At 42.8% G+C, this 15,063-nt stretch overlaps 1 protein-coding gene across 1 annotated transcript; it reads right to left on the bottom strand.

The window, feature by feature from the left end:
* Positions 1-269: 269 nt before the first annotated feature.
* LOC143022771 (uncharacterized) lies at positions 270-2,093 on the bottom strand. The gene is made up of 4 exons (XM_076181119.1): positions 1,924-2,093; positions 1,412-1,721; positions 1,088-1,270; positions 270-977 (listed from the first exon to the last, which is right to left on the bottom strand). The coding sequence occupies exons 1-4, from the start codon at positions 2,091-2,093 to the stop codon at positions 270-272; spliced, it is 1,371 nt and encodes a 456-aa protein (XP_076037234.1).
* Positions 2,094-15,063: the final 12,970 nt, after the last annotated feature.

Here is a 15,063-nt window from a genome sequence, read left to right as displayed (position 1 = left end):
CGTTGGTTTCAACTTCGTTCTGGTAATTCCGACGACGACACTCATGCAAAGCTGCATTGACTCTTAGCCTTCACTTGGACAACATTTGTAATGTGGAGAATGGGGGTCGTAGTCCATGGACTACAGTTCATCTCCCATATCAATTTTGCCCAGGTCTGCGCTATGGAGAGAACATTCCTGGAAATAATACTCCAGCGTCGCCTCACAGCGGCGGTACAACACGGGAAGTAGTAGTTACAGGTGATAACCCTTACTCGATTGGCGTAGAGTTACGAGGGCAGAGGTTGCTTCCGACAGTGGGAGAGGTCATCGCGCCTCACTGAACAGCTACCGCCCCCTTCATGCTGGTCAGCCCCCAGTCTATCAACTGCTAATGTCTCGAGCTCGTTTTGATTTATATTGATTTTTTTGAGTAGGTCTTTACAGTGATCTTTGTATCGTTCATTGGGGCCTCCCACGCTTCTGCTTCCTGAGGATAGCTGACCATACAGTATTTGTCTTGGAAAACGATGTTCGGGCATGCAAATAGTATGCCCCACCCAGCGGAGATGGCGTTGCGTCAGGAGGGTTTCGATGCTGCAGGTCTGAGTCCGGTGGTATAACTCATAGTATGTCCATTGTATACCTAGTATCCGCTGGGGACACCTGGTGTGAAAATTCTCCAGGGTGTGGATCAGGCGTCTATAGGTAGTCCAAGTTTCTGAGCCGTAGAGCAGGGTGGATATACATACGGCTTTATATACTGCTGCCTTGGTGTCTATTCTAAGGTTGTTATTTGAGAAGACTCTGTCTCTGAGGCGGCCAAAGGCAGTGGAGGCAAGATTGATTATTCTTTGGATATCCAGGTCCACTGAGTAGTCTGAGTGGACGACGCTGCCGGGGTACGTGAAATGTTCTACTGTTTTAACGGGTTCTCCATTGACGAGAAAAAGGCGAGGTGTTTCAGGTGGGTGTATAGTTTGAACAAGTTTTTTTGTCTGAGACCCATGGCAGCATAAGTGGAGGAAAAGACATCAAGGATATTCTGCAGATCTTCGGCGTCATGCGCAACAATGGTACAGTTATCAGCATATTGCAGTTCTATTACCTGCGTGGAAGAGACTTTAGTTCTGGCGTGCAGGCGTCGGGTGTTAAATAGGGTGTCATCTAGCCGGTGTTGAATGATTATACCAGCATCTCTCCCCAGGGCGGCATGAGTGAGGTTTATTAGGGCAAGTAAAAATATGTTAAAAAGAGCGGGTGCAAGGACACAGCCCTGCTTAACTCCAACCTATACTTCAAACGGTTCTGAGAGTGCTTCGCATACTTGGACCCGTGCTTGCATCCTTTCATGCAAACCTTTGAACACAGAGAGAAATTTGGGAGGGACTCCCATCTTTTCGAAAAGAACTCACAAAAGGGGGCAATTTACTATGTCGAAAGCCTTCGTAAGATCGATAAAGGTGATAAGAAGATCTTTCTTTTGTTCCCTGGCTTTCTCTTGCAGCTGGTGCAGGCAGAAAACCATGTCTGTGGTGCTACGATCTTTACGGAAGCCACATTGGCTCTCTGGGAGGTTTGTTTTGCTTATTTTATCCGTAAGGCGGGAAAGGATGATCTTAGCAACAATTTTGCCAGCCACCGCTAGGAGTGATATGCCCCTGCTATTGCCACAGCTAGCCCTGTCTCCCTTCTTATAAAGGGTGATGATATTAGCATCTTTCAGTATATGAGGTACCTCCCTAATAAGTTTGTGGAGATTAACCTTTAGTAGGTAGCCTCCCTGTTTAAAGAGCTCTACTGGGATCCTATCCGGCCCTGGGCTTTTGTTATTTTTAGCTCACTGATGACTTTTAGAATTTCCATTTCTGGAGGATTGTCTAGAGAGACCATGGTGGGGAGATTGGGCAGGCTATCAAATATGCTAGGCATGAAGGGATTTACCTGATTAAGATGGGTATCAAAATGTTCAGCCCATCTGAAGGTAATTTGCTCATTGCTTTACAGCAGTGTGGTTCCATCTGTTGCTCTAACTGGATGGTTGCTATGCATTTTTGGACCGTAGATAGTCTTGACTGCGTTGTGAAAGCCGTGTGAGGTGTTGCTGTCGGCATATTGTTGCAATTCTGTTGGCCTGGCTTACTACCATTCGTTTTCCATTTGTCTCAGTTCCCTCTGCACCTCCGTTGGTAAATCAAATTTTCAATGCACTGGACTGGGGATTGTTTAGATGGGCATCATGAACTTTCTTTTTTTCTTCTAATAGTTGGTGAATGTGAGAGGAATTTTGGTCAAATCAGTCTTGATGGTGTTATCGCTTGAATCTGAGAGTGTCCTCTGCACATTTGTTTAAGTCGGAGTGGAGGTCAGTCCATTTGGTTCCTAAGTCAAATCCTTGATCATGCTGCGTAAGGCTCTCAGCAACGTTGCAGCGGAACTGTGTGCAGACTTCAGGATCTCCAAGGGAAGCGATATTCAGTTTTTTGGTGGGTGGTGCACGTCGTTGCTGAGGTCGAATTTCAAGGCATATCTTGCTGCGGACTAATCGGTGGTCTGTCCAGCAGTCTGCACCTCTCATTGCCTTGGTTACGAGAACCTCTTATATGTCCGACTGTCGAACTATTATATGATCTAACTGGTGCCAATGGTCAGATCGGGAGTGCTTCCATGTATTCTTGAATTTAGTTTTCAGCTGAAAATTGGTATTGGTAATGTGTAGCTGGTGTTCGGAGCAAAAAATAATATCAAGCCAAACCACTAGGGAAAACAGGGTGGAGTATTACTTTGACTTGTATGACAGGGAGAACACCGTTTCAGACACTGCTTTTGAAATTGTGGAGCGCTTAGCACTCATGGAGGTGTTGGACGAGAAAGCAAGCCTTGAGAAACTGATTAAGGCTATAGACAGTTTATCCTTGGAAGAAGCGCCATGGTTTGGATGAAAAATCAGACTGATGAACCACCTGCACACGCTGCTCTGTCAGTGTTGGGAGGAGGGAGAAGCACCACAAGATATGCGAGACTGCAACATATTCACATTGTACAAGAGCAAAGGAGATTACAGTGAATACAATAACTGTAGGGGATCTCCTTACTTTGCATTGTTGGGTAAGTATTTGCTCGCGTGGTCCTGAACAGACTACTGAAGTTGGCTGATAGTGTGTGTCCATAGTCACAATGCAGATTCAGATGAGAGTGCTTCACAATTTAAATGATATTCTCGCTTCGCCAGCTCAAGGAAAAAGGCAGGGAGCAAAGGAAACAGCTGCACATCGCCTTTATATACCTGACGAAGACCTTTAAACTTGTGAGGAAGTATGGAGTCTTTAAAGTCCTGGTAAGGATTAGATACCCTCCAAGGCTGCTCAGCATAATCCTGTCTTCCACACAGGCATGAGGGGTCGATGGCTGTCTGATTTCGATGTAAGTAGAGGCGTGAAGCAAGGCTGTGTGCTTCTCTGGACCCCTTCGGTATGTATTTTGCAATCATTATGAAACATACATTTGGTACATCCACTGACGAAGTCCTTCATATTAGGTCAGATGGAAACAATTACAGCTTTTCCGAGTGAAGGCAAAGGCTCGTATTATAGAGATGCCCTTTGCCAATGATGTTACACTTGGAGCATACAGGGGAGAACAACTTCAACGGCTTATGGATAATCTCTCTAAGGCTTGCCAGGACTTCAGTATGATCATCAGTCTGAAGAAGACAAAGGTTATGATACAGGAAATAGCACATCCACCACTACCACCACCAAAACCACCACCACCACCACCACCACCACCACCACCACCACCACCACCACCACCACCACCACCACCACCACCACCACCACCACCACCACCACCACCACCACCACCACCACCACCACCACCACCACCACCACCACCGCCGCCGCCGATGCCCAGGGCCCTTCTGAATCTACATGGAAATTATTCTGCATTTGTCGATTACGACAACTCCGCTAAACAAATCTTTTGAACCATAACTATTGCCCGTTTCCATGCAAAGTGCATAACCTTCGTTTTTTTCCCGAATTGTTTCGGACATCTCCAGATGACTGCTGGACTATGTGTGACCCGAAACTCTGTTATTTTCTCAATTACGAAACATCAACCAATACCTTATGTGTTCCCGAGTTACCAGTAGATTCACCTAGCAGAAGTACTACCAGAAGCTTAACGTACCAGAAAATATCATACTTAAGTCACCTCGAACTGCTCATTTGTCCCGAAGACCGTCAGTGCGACCATAGCAACCAGAATCAAGACTCGTGTACACCTTAATCAAGACTTTGTTTTGTCTGCATGTTCTTACGTGCTGCATACAAAAGTACACTCATCTCCTATAATTGGTAAATAATATAATAATTTATTTTATGCAATGTGTATTGATATAATTTTAGTACTCTGTGCCGATTTATGTTGTATGTGTAATTTTTGTTCGTGTAATAATATTTAGTTTTAACGAAGAGTTTAATTATTCTGCCAGAACTCTCTGTCATTCGTCCTAACTGAGGACACACCCTTGCCTCTGAATTATTAGGAAAGATGCTGGATACACCTCCTTCACATTTTACAGCGCTCTCTAACCCAGAAAATAAGCCAGATATGAAGTCAATTATCTTTGTAGGAATCCTACAGATCCACAAAAGATCCCAGAGCACTCCACGATGCACAGAGTTAAACGCACTCTTGAGATCAACATAAGTTGCAAGAATTCCCTATTGAAAATCACGTCAATGTTCCACAAGAATGCGAAATGCTAGGATCCGATCAGTTATTGACTTACATAGCGTAAACCCAGACTGTTCATACCTATAAACTTTTAGGAGATGTGAACGAACACGTGTCAGCAATAGATGGGCAAGCACCTTACCTGGCACACTGAGCAGTGTATAACTACGGTAGTTGTTGCAGTTCTTCCGGTCCCCTTTCCCCTTCCAGATAGGGACGATCAGACACTTTTTTCAGTCAGTGGCAATGGTACCGGGCTTCCAGACAGCAAACAGTACCGCATACAATTCGCCGATTATGGCCTCACCTCCAGCTTTCATCAACACCGCACTGACATTGTAAATACCAGCTGATTTTCCACCTTTCAGCTTACTTACAGTCGCTTTGACCTCTGTCAGAGAGGGCGGAGATTTGTTTAATGGTGGATCAGGAACCGTACCCTGAACAGCATCGAGAGGAAACCGTCCTCTTGGCGTGTTATCCATAAGCAACCGCTGAAAGTACTAGGCAAAGGAGCTACATTCTCCTCACCTGACACTAACTCACCATCAACTGTTCGGATTGTGCTCCTGTGGATTACATATTTGAAGCGGAGCTTTTTGTATGGCTCGGTAAGATATTTTACATTCAAATATCCCTCGACATCCCTGACGTCCTCTGCTTATCAACTCTCTTGAGTACTTTGGTCCCCTGTTTCTGAGTTCTGTATTAGTCAAAGTCCCTAGCCTTTCTGGCCTAACTATGATCTCCAGTGTCTCCCATGACGCCACACCACTCCTCGACTCTCCTACGCACTCCTCGGCATTTTTTTTTTTTTTTAGAGAGAGAGAGAGAGAGAGAGAGAGAGAGAGAGAGAGAGAGAGAGAGAGAGAGAGAGAGAGAGAGAGAGAGAGAGAGAGAGAGATATAGAGAGTTTTACATTTAAAAGCATCCCACAGTTCTTCAGAATCCTCAAGAGAGCCAAGTACTTCAAACCGATTAAAGATTTATACCACATACTCCTGGGCAGACACATAATCCCTGAGTTTCTCCAGATGAAACCCAGCTGGGTTACATCTCGGAATTTTTACTGGATTTGATGCACAGCCTCAGTGTTGTGACCACAAGTCTATGATCGTCTCAATAAATTCAGTGTTTCGATAAACACTGCAGGTCTGTAGGATCTTCCAATGAGTGCTAACAAGTATGTGATCGATCTCATTGACTACACCTCCAGCATTATTATACCAAGTCCTTCGGTGTGGCTCTCGTCTATGGAACCAAGAATCGCCAGTCCTCAGCCTTCTTGATTTTGCAAGGTGCAGAAGGAAGAATTGCTGTTCTTGGTTTCAGAACCATAGGGGCCAATACATACCTCATAAACAGCCCTGCCGGTGCCAGTAAGCGCATTGAAGTCGCCCAAAGCAATAAGAGTGTCTCGTGTCGGGTACTGGGGAACTAAAGATTCAAGCTTGGCATAGAGCACCTCCTTCTCTTCAAGGTTATATACCTCAGTGGGAGCATATACTATAATAAAAGAGATGAAGTCCAACACTTGCTTCAATCTCACCAACACCATACGCCCATCAACCGGAATAACCTTTACAACAGCGTGTTGTGGTCGACTAGATATGCATACAACTACTACCGTGAGGTGAGCCCTATCGGTTCAAGACGACCAAAAGTAGGTGTAACCCTCAATATTGATGTCCCCGCTGCCTGGTCTTCTCACCTCTGAGAGAGCCAATATATCCAATCTGAGCTTCCTGAGCTCTGCCGATAAAAAGTGAAGTCGGTTGTCCTGAGAGATAGAATGTTCCAGACTCCCACAAGGAGAGCCATCCGGAGGTTCACCCCGGGCCTGACTCGATGTGTTTGTGCCTCATTTGCAACACCCCGACACCTCGTGCAACGGGCTTTGTGATTTTGAATGGATGAATTGAAAGCCCATCCACTATATGTGTCTAGTATTGTTGCCATGAACATATGCCTGTGATTCACTCTCCCACACCCCCACCCACCGTCGGGCCCAACGAAGGGAGAACAGGGTTTTTGGTAAAAACTGAATAGATAAGCTGGGCAGATGTGATATTTCAGGAGAGAAGATTGGCACTGTAGGAAGTCTGACGAGGGTATGTGGGTTGAACATTTGCCATCTTGAGATAGGATTATAGTTGTGGGTTTTAGATCGAGTGAGATTATCTCATTATTTTATGAGTGGCTATGTGTATGTAGATTGCTTCTATCCATAAAGTGGTTTTGGTGAGAAAAGTCCCTTCTGTTGTAAGGTATTATGCTCTAGGGTGAGGGATGATTCTAGCATCTTTAGTAGGAGTTGAGTAGTAGCCATGTTATTAGTCGTGTCTACTATGTCCTGTATGACGTTTAGGAAGTTAGGATGTATAGGATCCAAGTTCTCTCCCAACTTGTTTAATGTGCAGTAAAACAGGGTGTACACTCACTCTACATCTACAGGGGCCGCAGGACTCCTCGGAGGCGTGGGTTCGTATTCCATCGCTGCCACCATCATATGTTTTCGTGCCGGTTAAAGAAAAATCCAAGTCTTTTAAGTCTCTTCTATTCACATTTTATACACCTTACAGAGCCACTGCCCAGAGGCTCTCACTCGCCAGACTGGCGGTCCTCCGACAGTCCTGGGCGTCCCAGCTCAAACTGCTGACTTGGCGTTTCGGGTTACATAGGTGCCAGGTTTCTATTTATTACTTAATTAGTACTATTGCATCATTGCCTTAGCCGTCGCCGAGATTTACATCTTATTGATAAATGTGTGTGGTTGTGTTTGACGCGGAGCCACGCACATATAAATACTTTCATTAAGAATATAGTGGTTATGTGGATGTTTGACGATATTATGAATCTGCCCTGATCATCTGTCTATCATGAAGTTATTAAATGATAGGATCCTTTCCAGTGCGTGTACACTTGATGGGTGTGTATCATGGTGATACGTGTGTGTGTGTATTTTATGTGTATGGTTACAGTGACCCATAACGGGGTTGGATGGGCATTGATTTAAAGGAGGTTACACGATACCAGTAGAACATAGAATATAAAAACATAAAGATAAAAGAGACTGTAAGAGATCATAAGGCCTAAACTAGGCAGTTCCATATCCATTACCACCTATAATTCCCATCCATAAAGCGCTCACTACATGATTACTAAGTCACTTTCATTCAGTGGTCACTCTATTGGTAAACCACGTCTTGATTTCTTTTATAAATCTAAAATAGTCCAATTTAAATCTATTACTGCGAGTCCTCCCCTGTTATCTTAATAGAATGACCTTGTCTGCATCACCTTTGTTAAAACCCTTGATCCACTTTAACACCTCTATTAGATCACCCAGCAGTCTGCGTCTTTCTAGAGAGTGTAAATTAAGCACCTTAATTCAAAATCTGAACCCATGTATCATTTTGGTCATTCTTCTCTTTACTGATTCGAGACCAAAACTATAGTGCATAGTAGAGGATGGGTCTAACTCCAGAAAGAGTTTGATAACTACCTCTACACTTTTAATTGTAACCGTTGCTGTAAAAGTGATCTCAGTTGTCGACAAATTCTCATCCATTGGCCTTACAATGATTTGTCAGCCTACAATTCATTACAACAGTTCTGGAGTGCCACATATCTCCAACTTTACGCCTCGGAAACCTAATGCTCTTTTAGCTCTATTTCCTTAATGATGCTAATATTGATTAGTCTACTTACCTCATCCTCACTGGAGATCTGGTTACAGAAATGTACCGTATCTAATATCTCATTTGTAAATGCCATGAGAAAATATTTATCAAACGCCTTGCTAATTTTTTCTCCGAACCTATCAAGACATCTTCGTCGTTTTTAATTGGGCCTATACTTTCATTACATTTTGTTCTGTAGAGATGAAAGAAGCCCTTTGGGTTGGATCTCTCTTGGCTGGCAACCTTAATTTCGTAGTTACGTTTCGCTGTGTGCGTGTTCTTTTTAACCAGTCTATTCATATAATTATATCTAGATCTAAGGTGTGTTTCCCCATTTTTTTTATTCTAAAGTAAAGTCCTTTTTTCATTCCAATCTCATTTTTCAACCAATTCGTTATCCATATGGGTGCATTAATATTCTTCCTTGTGGCCATAAGGGAAATTATTTTACTCTGAGCACATAAAATCATATCGGTTAGGTTACTGTAAATTTAATCTGGTCTGCTGACCATTCAAGAAGCCGAAGTCCTTTGGATCACAAGTGCACCCCTTCTCTTGTATATAGATAATTCTTGCTGTAAAAGCGATCCCAGTTGTCGACAAATGCCCATTCAATGGCCTTAAAATTATTTGTCAGCATACAATTCATTATGATAGCCCTGGAATGCCACGTGCCCCCAACTTTACGCTTCGGAAGGATTCCACATACAATAGGAGCCCCACCCTTAATCCTAATATTGTCTAACACATTCCGAAACCGCGAAAATAATTCCACACTCCCTAACTTACCTATGTTATTCCCTGCAGCACTAAAGCAAATAATGGGTCTAGCACCTTCTCCGACCATACATCCTTCAATCCCGTCTCTATATCACCTATTCCTGACCCGGGGAAACACACCTGAGTTTTATACTTCCTATCTTTGTCACAAAAGGCCCTATCTAAATACCTCACCTGGATATCTCCTACAACAAAAATCTTACCTGTGGGCAGGGATCCAGCGTCTCCACTACTCTTCTTCTGTTGCATCTTCGTTTCTTCTTTTTGTAGTCCCGCGAGAACTTGAAAAGAGTTCCTGCATTCAAGTGGGCCTGAAGAGGGCTTTCGTCCACCACCCAGTGTTTCCTGGTCACCGTTTTCCACTCAGGTTTCAAACACGTACTGTCTTCCGTGTTTTGGGCCTTAGGACGAAGAACTTCATTCTTTTCTATGAGGCCCGCAACAGTGTCCTCTGAGGCTACAATTCTACTACGTAGAGATTTTAGCACTCTGATATTGATCACTGAATCACAATCACTCGCCATCTCTCTGAAGTAGTTATTCCAGTTTGACCTGACCTTATTGACGCCTTCTGCCCAACTCCGGTAGAACGACAGCCGCCTTCCTGACCGCAAGTACTCCCACCTGCCAAGAAAAAAGATCACCTTGAAAGAAATGAAATTGAATCGTGTCTAGTTTCGATATATATATATATATATATATAAATATATATATATATATATATATATATATATATATATACACACACACAAGCACACACACACACACACGCACAGTAGCAAAAATATGCAAGAAAGGGTAGTGAATGGTGTGATGAAGAAATGAAGCCTGTAGTTTAAAAGAGGTTATGTGAATTGGCTGCAAGGTAGATCTGCGGAAGTATATGAGTGATGAAAAAAAGAAGGAAGAAACAAAATGCAAGGTGAGAGAAGCAGAGGAGAGCAGGTGTGAAATGGGGTATGAGGCTGACAAAACATTTTGAAAACAGGCGATGTTTCGGGAGGAAGTGAAGAGTGTGAGCGGGATAATTCAGGTAGAGAGGAAAAGGTAAATGTTAATAATGAACAGACGTTAATGGAAGTGAGGGTGATTAGAGGAAGATGGGTAGAGTATTTCAGGTATTTCAGAGAATTGTTGAGTAGGTTAGTGACTGACTGATTATGGTAGTGAGAGGAACTAGGAAAATGACAGGGCTGTAGGAAAAATGTGAGGTACATAGATCACTGATTGGTGTTTTAGATGAGTGTTATGTGGAGTGTCTGACAAAACGAAGAACGGTTATAACGTGCAGAGGACTGGAGTTGTGCTTGTGTAGTTCCGCTTTACAAGGGAATGGGGACAAATATAAATGTAGTAATTTTAAAGTTATCAGTTTCTTTAGTGGAGTTAGAAAGGCACATGTACTGGATATTAGTGGAAGAATTAAGCGAAAATAAAACTGGTTCAACAAAAGGTGTGAGATAGCCAAAAATGCTAGGAACATAGCTCAGGCAAAATTGAGGAAGGGAAGAAGCAACAAAACAAAGGAAGCACAGAAACAAGATAGAAATAACTGTACAAGTATTCCTAGAGAGGAGAAAAGTAATTTTGATAGGGGTTTTGTAGATGGATCCAGAGATTATATTTGCTTTAATACAGATTTATCAATGGTAAATTGAAACACAGTGAGAGTATCACCAAGCTAACAGTGGGTGGTGAGGTCTTTGAGGAAGCCTCAGCTCAAACAGAAATAATGAAAATTTCCAATCTGTATTCACAAAGGAGAGCAGTTTTTTTTTCTCAAGGAGAGCGAGGTAAACAAACATTCGAGTTAAGAAAATATAAATGTAGTGTGAGGGAATTATTCAGTCTTTTGGGGTCAGTACATTTTAGAAAAACTTCAGGACCTGACGGGATTTCAAATTTGGTACCTGAAGAATATAGAGAGTAACTGTCGGATAAGTGGTTAGCATGGAGGGCTAGTTATTGTGTCTTTCATCAAAGGATATTGCGTATGTGTGTATAAAGCTACATCATTGCCGATTAACCAGTCTATATACGACCTTTGACTTCTCATCTCTAAGACAACATGCAAATATCTGATATACATATACCCTGCACATTCTTACAATATAGGAATTTGTTATAAATCAATGTAACCACTTTAGAATGTAAATATATATACGTCACAGTTCCACATATACAGTATGATCAATATATTTCATGTATATATTCATGTACAGTATATATTTTGTAATCATGTACGCACCAAGTAATCAAAGAAAGACAATAAAACTAATAAGTATAAAAACCTCACAGGAAGGAGATTGCAGATTATAGAGCATAGAAACAACTAAGTAAAGTAAAAAATGCAGTAAAATAAAAGAGAAGTGTAATAAAAAGTATGGTGATAAACAATGTAGAAATAAATTCTCGTAGCAAAGAGAATAACATTTAAGCAGATATTAAGAATTGATCCCACATTCCTAGATATAGTCAACTGACCATACACCATATCAAGACATATTGACCAATAATGACTACATCAGTTGTAGAACGCCACGTCAATGTAGAACATCGAGAGAATAGATATTGCAACAATACTTGTAAACAGTGCGTGTAAGCCCTGAGTATATTTTTGCTATGTATATAAACCACTGATTTTTTTTTCGTGTAAATAGATATTCAAGTAGGATATGGGTTTCGTTACCCCTACACGACAATGGACTGGGTGAATCCAAAATCCCGGATTCAATAATTTACACCAAAACATATTCACAAAGATTTGTATCGCGAAAAACGTAGATCCTGTTGCATAATATTAAGTCGCTACAACATACATACATACATACATACATACATACATACATACATACATACATACATACATACATACATACATACATACATACATACATACATACATACATACATACATACATACATACATATATACATACATACACATACATAATACATACATACATACATACATACATACATACATACATACATACATACATACATACATACATACATACATACATACATACATACATATATGGATGCATACATACATACATATATACATACATACACACATACATACATTCACATATACATACGTACATACATACATACATACATACATACATACATACATACATACATACATACATACATACATACATACATACATACATACATACATACATACATACATGCATGCATACATACATTCATACATACATACTCTCGGAAAGCTTTGAATGCCTCACAGTTACTCGTAGGTATTCCCGAGGGACTAGAAACCTTGTGGGTGCGATTGAACCCTCCCTTACACCGTCGCCACACAGCCTCCCTCATTGTGTGTGTAGTGTACCATCCCCCATGAGCTCCCTCGGTCGACGCTTTGGTGGAACACATTATTATCACGGCAGACAGTCTCAGGGCCAAATACCCCGGCGCGAAGTTGGTTCTATGTGGGGATTTCAATGAGTGATATTCAAGAACATCTACATATATCACAACTCGTCAACTTTCCCACACACGGTGTTAACACGCTTGAACTCATTCTAAGTGACATGAGTGAACTGTACCTCGCCTCAACCCCTCCCCCAATTGGTCGGGCGACCCACACTTCCATCCTGTGGTCGCCAGCCAGCACCACTTCGATAGTGCACAGCACCACTACTCACTTTCCCAGGCCCATGACCGACTCACACTTACGTGAATTTGGACAATGGGTCACTCAGCATCCCTGGACAGAGGTGCTCGCAGTGGAGGGAGTTCAGGAGAAGTGGGATATTTATATCAATATAATTACGCAGGCCTTCCATCGTTACTTCCCTTTGAAACAGACGCGAACACACCCAGCAGACGCCCCATGGATCACGCCCAGGATTAAGAGACTGATTCAACAGCGTGCTAAAGCTTTTTACACTGATATCAGCCTTTTTTAGACAACTCCGGAACAAAGTCATAAGGGAAATAAAAAGAGCCAAGAAAATGTACTACCCCCAATAAGATCAAGCACTTACAGCAGAAAAGCAGCCAGTGGTTTAATAGGGTTAAAAGTTTGTGCGGTATGCAGCAGGCATCTGACATCCCCCTCCTATCACAACTGTCACCTGATTGTGCGGCTGAGCAAATAAATAACCACTTTGGATTCATCTATCAAACGCTGCCCGGGTTTGACCTTTCTCTCCTCTATGCTTTCCTACCCTCTCCTGGACAACCCCCCCTCCCCACAGGTCATGTTTTTCAGTTTTCCAAAAAGCTAGCCATGTTCATGAAATTTCTAGAAGCAGGGCCTTTCTCATATATCGTTCCTGACAACGTGGTATGGCTTCGCTATGTGGATGACATACTACTAATTTCCCCCAGACGGTTTGACATCCCCAAACTACAAGCGGCACTGAACGAGGTTGAGCTTTCCATCCAGTTCACCTTGGAGGAAGAAGTCAACGATTCCCTTCCATTTTTGGATACCCTTATCATCAAACATGGTAATCTTTTAAAATTTACAGTCTACAGGAAACCAACCAATAAGGACGATTTGACTCACTTCCTTTCCCACCATGGCCTCAGTATTAAGAAAGGTGTAGTTATAGGTTTCTACCTCAGAGGTCTCAGAATTTGTAGCCCTGAATTCTTAGAGGACGAGTTTAGGCACATAAAGGAGGTCTTTCAGAAATTAAAATATCCAGAGTGTATCATCCACCAGTGCAAGAAAAAGGCACTCAAAATAATGGAAGGGCGGGAACAAACGAAAGATCCAGCTAGGAGACTTATCCTTCCAGCCCAGCAGCGTCACCACCACCCTCACCCGGACACTTGGGAGTTGCAACATTCAGGTAGTGGGCCAGTCCAGCAGGACTATCAAAGAGCTCTCTAGAAGGAGTGACAGCCAGGACGAGATGTGGGAATAAAAAAAACGCTGGTGTCTACCGCATACCCTGTGCTGGATGTGATAAAGTATATATCGGCGAGACCTCCCGTGACCTGAAGACCAGGATCCGGGAGCATAGCTACGATTCCCGGAACAACATCACCACCAACGCCTGTTATCCACCGGAACACCAACGACCACCTGATGGATTGGGATAACGCAGAGCTTCTTTTTAGTGAACCAGACAGGGTGAGGAGGAAATGCCTGGAAGCGGCCGCCATTCAAAGCTTCAAAACCATTGAGCAGAACAGAGGCATGTTCAACATCGCCCCTCCTATCATCCATCTGTTACCCGCATTATACAAATGTTTGAAATGTACCCCTTAGTCCACTTCAGCAAACTGTCCGAAATGTCCTCCTTTATCTCCACCAAGTCCCACCCGTCATCCATCTGTTACCCGCATTATACAAATGTATGAAATGTCCCCCTTAGTCCACTTCAACAAACTGTCCGAAATGTCCTCCTTTATCTCCACCAAGTCCCACCCGTCCCCTTCTCACACCCACCCCCCTCCGCCCCTCCACCTACCACCCACCCCTCCCTGATAACCTCTCCCAGTTCCTTCCCCGTCGGCCTATATGTACTCAGAGTGTTTGCCATATGTCTGTACTTGAAAAAGCTGTAACAAGCGAAACGTCGTACCAATAAAGGTTTCGATCTCACACGGTGTTGATTCTCACAGTCTTGTCGGCTTTTGCCATTGTGTTTCAGAGAGAGAGAGAGAGAGGAGGAGGAGGAGGAGGGAGGAAATGGGGAGGAAGGAGGGAAGGGGAGGAGGATGGGATACACGAAGTAGTTTGTGATGACGTCACAACTTCGCTTGTTCGATTTATTTCATGGGTGTCGGCTGCAAGACATTTGATGTCAAGAGTAAACGCCGTAAATAAATACATTTGTGAATGCAATATAAAGTGAAAAATTAGGGCAGGGTGTGAATTAAGCTATGCTAA

This window comes from Oratosquilla oratoria, unplaced genomic scaffold (assembly GCF_046742065.1).
Source record: "Oratosquilla oratoria isolate Oo_2021 unplaced genomic scaffold, ASM4674206v1 SCAFFOLD167, whole genome shotgun sequence".
Classification (NCBI taxonomy): Eukaryota; Metazoa; Arthropoda; class Malacostraca; order Stomatopoda; family Squillidae; genus Oratosquilla; species Oratosquilla oratoria.
This window is presented reverse-complemented; position numbering and strand designations above follow the sequence as displayed.

Bases quoted from the DNA above. Each gene is read 5' to 3' on its own strand.
- LOC143022771 (XM_076181119.1), bottom strand. From the start codon at position 2,093: ATGCCGACAGCAACACCTCACACGGCTTTCACAACGCAGTCAAGACTA. The intron at 1,722-1,923 runs GTAAATCCCTTC...CAAACTTATTAG, and splicing joins TTGATACCCATCTTAATCAG to GGAGGTACCTCATATACTGA. The intron at 1,271-1,411 runs GTAAATTGCCCC...TTTGAAGTATAG, and splicing joins TTACGAAGGCTTTCGACATA to GTTGGAGTTAAGCAGGGCTG.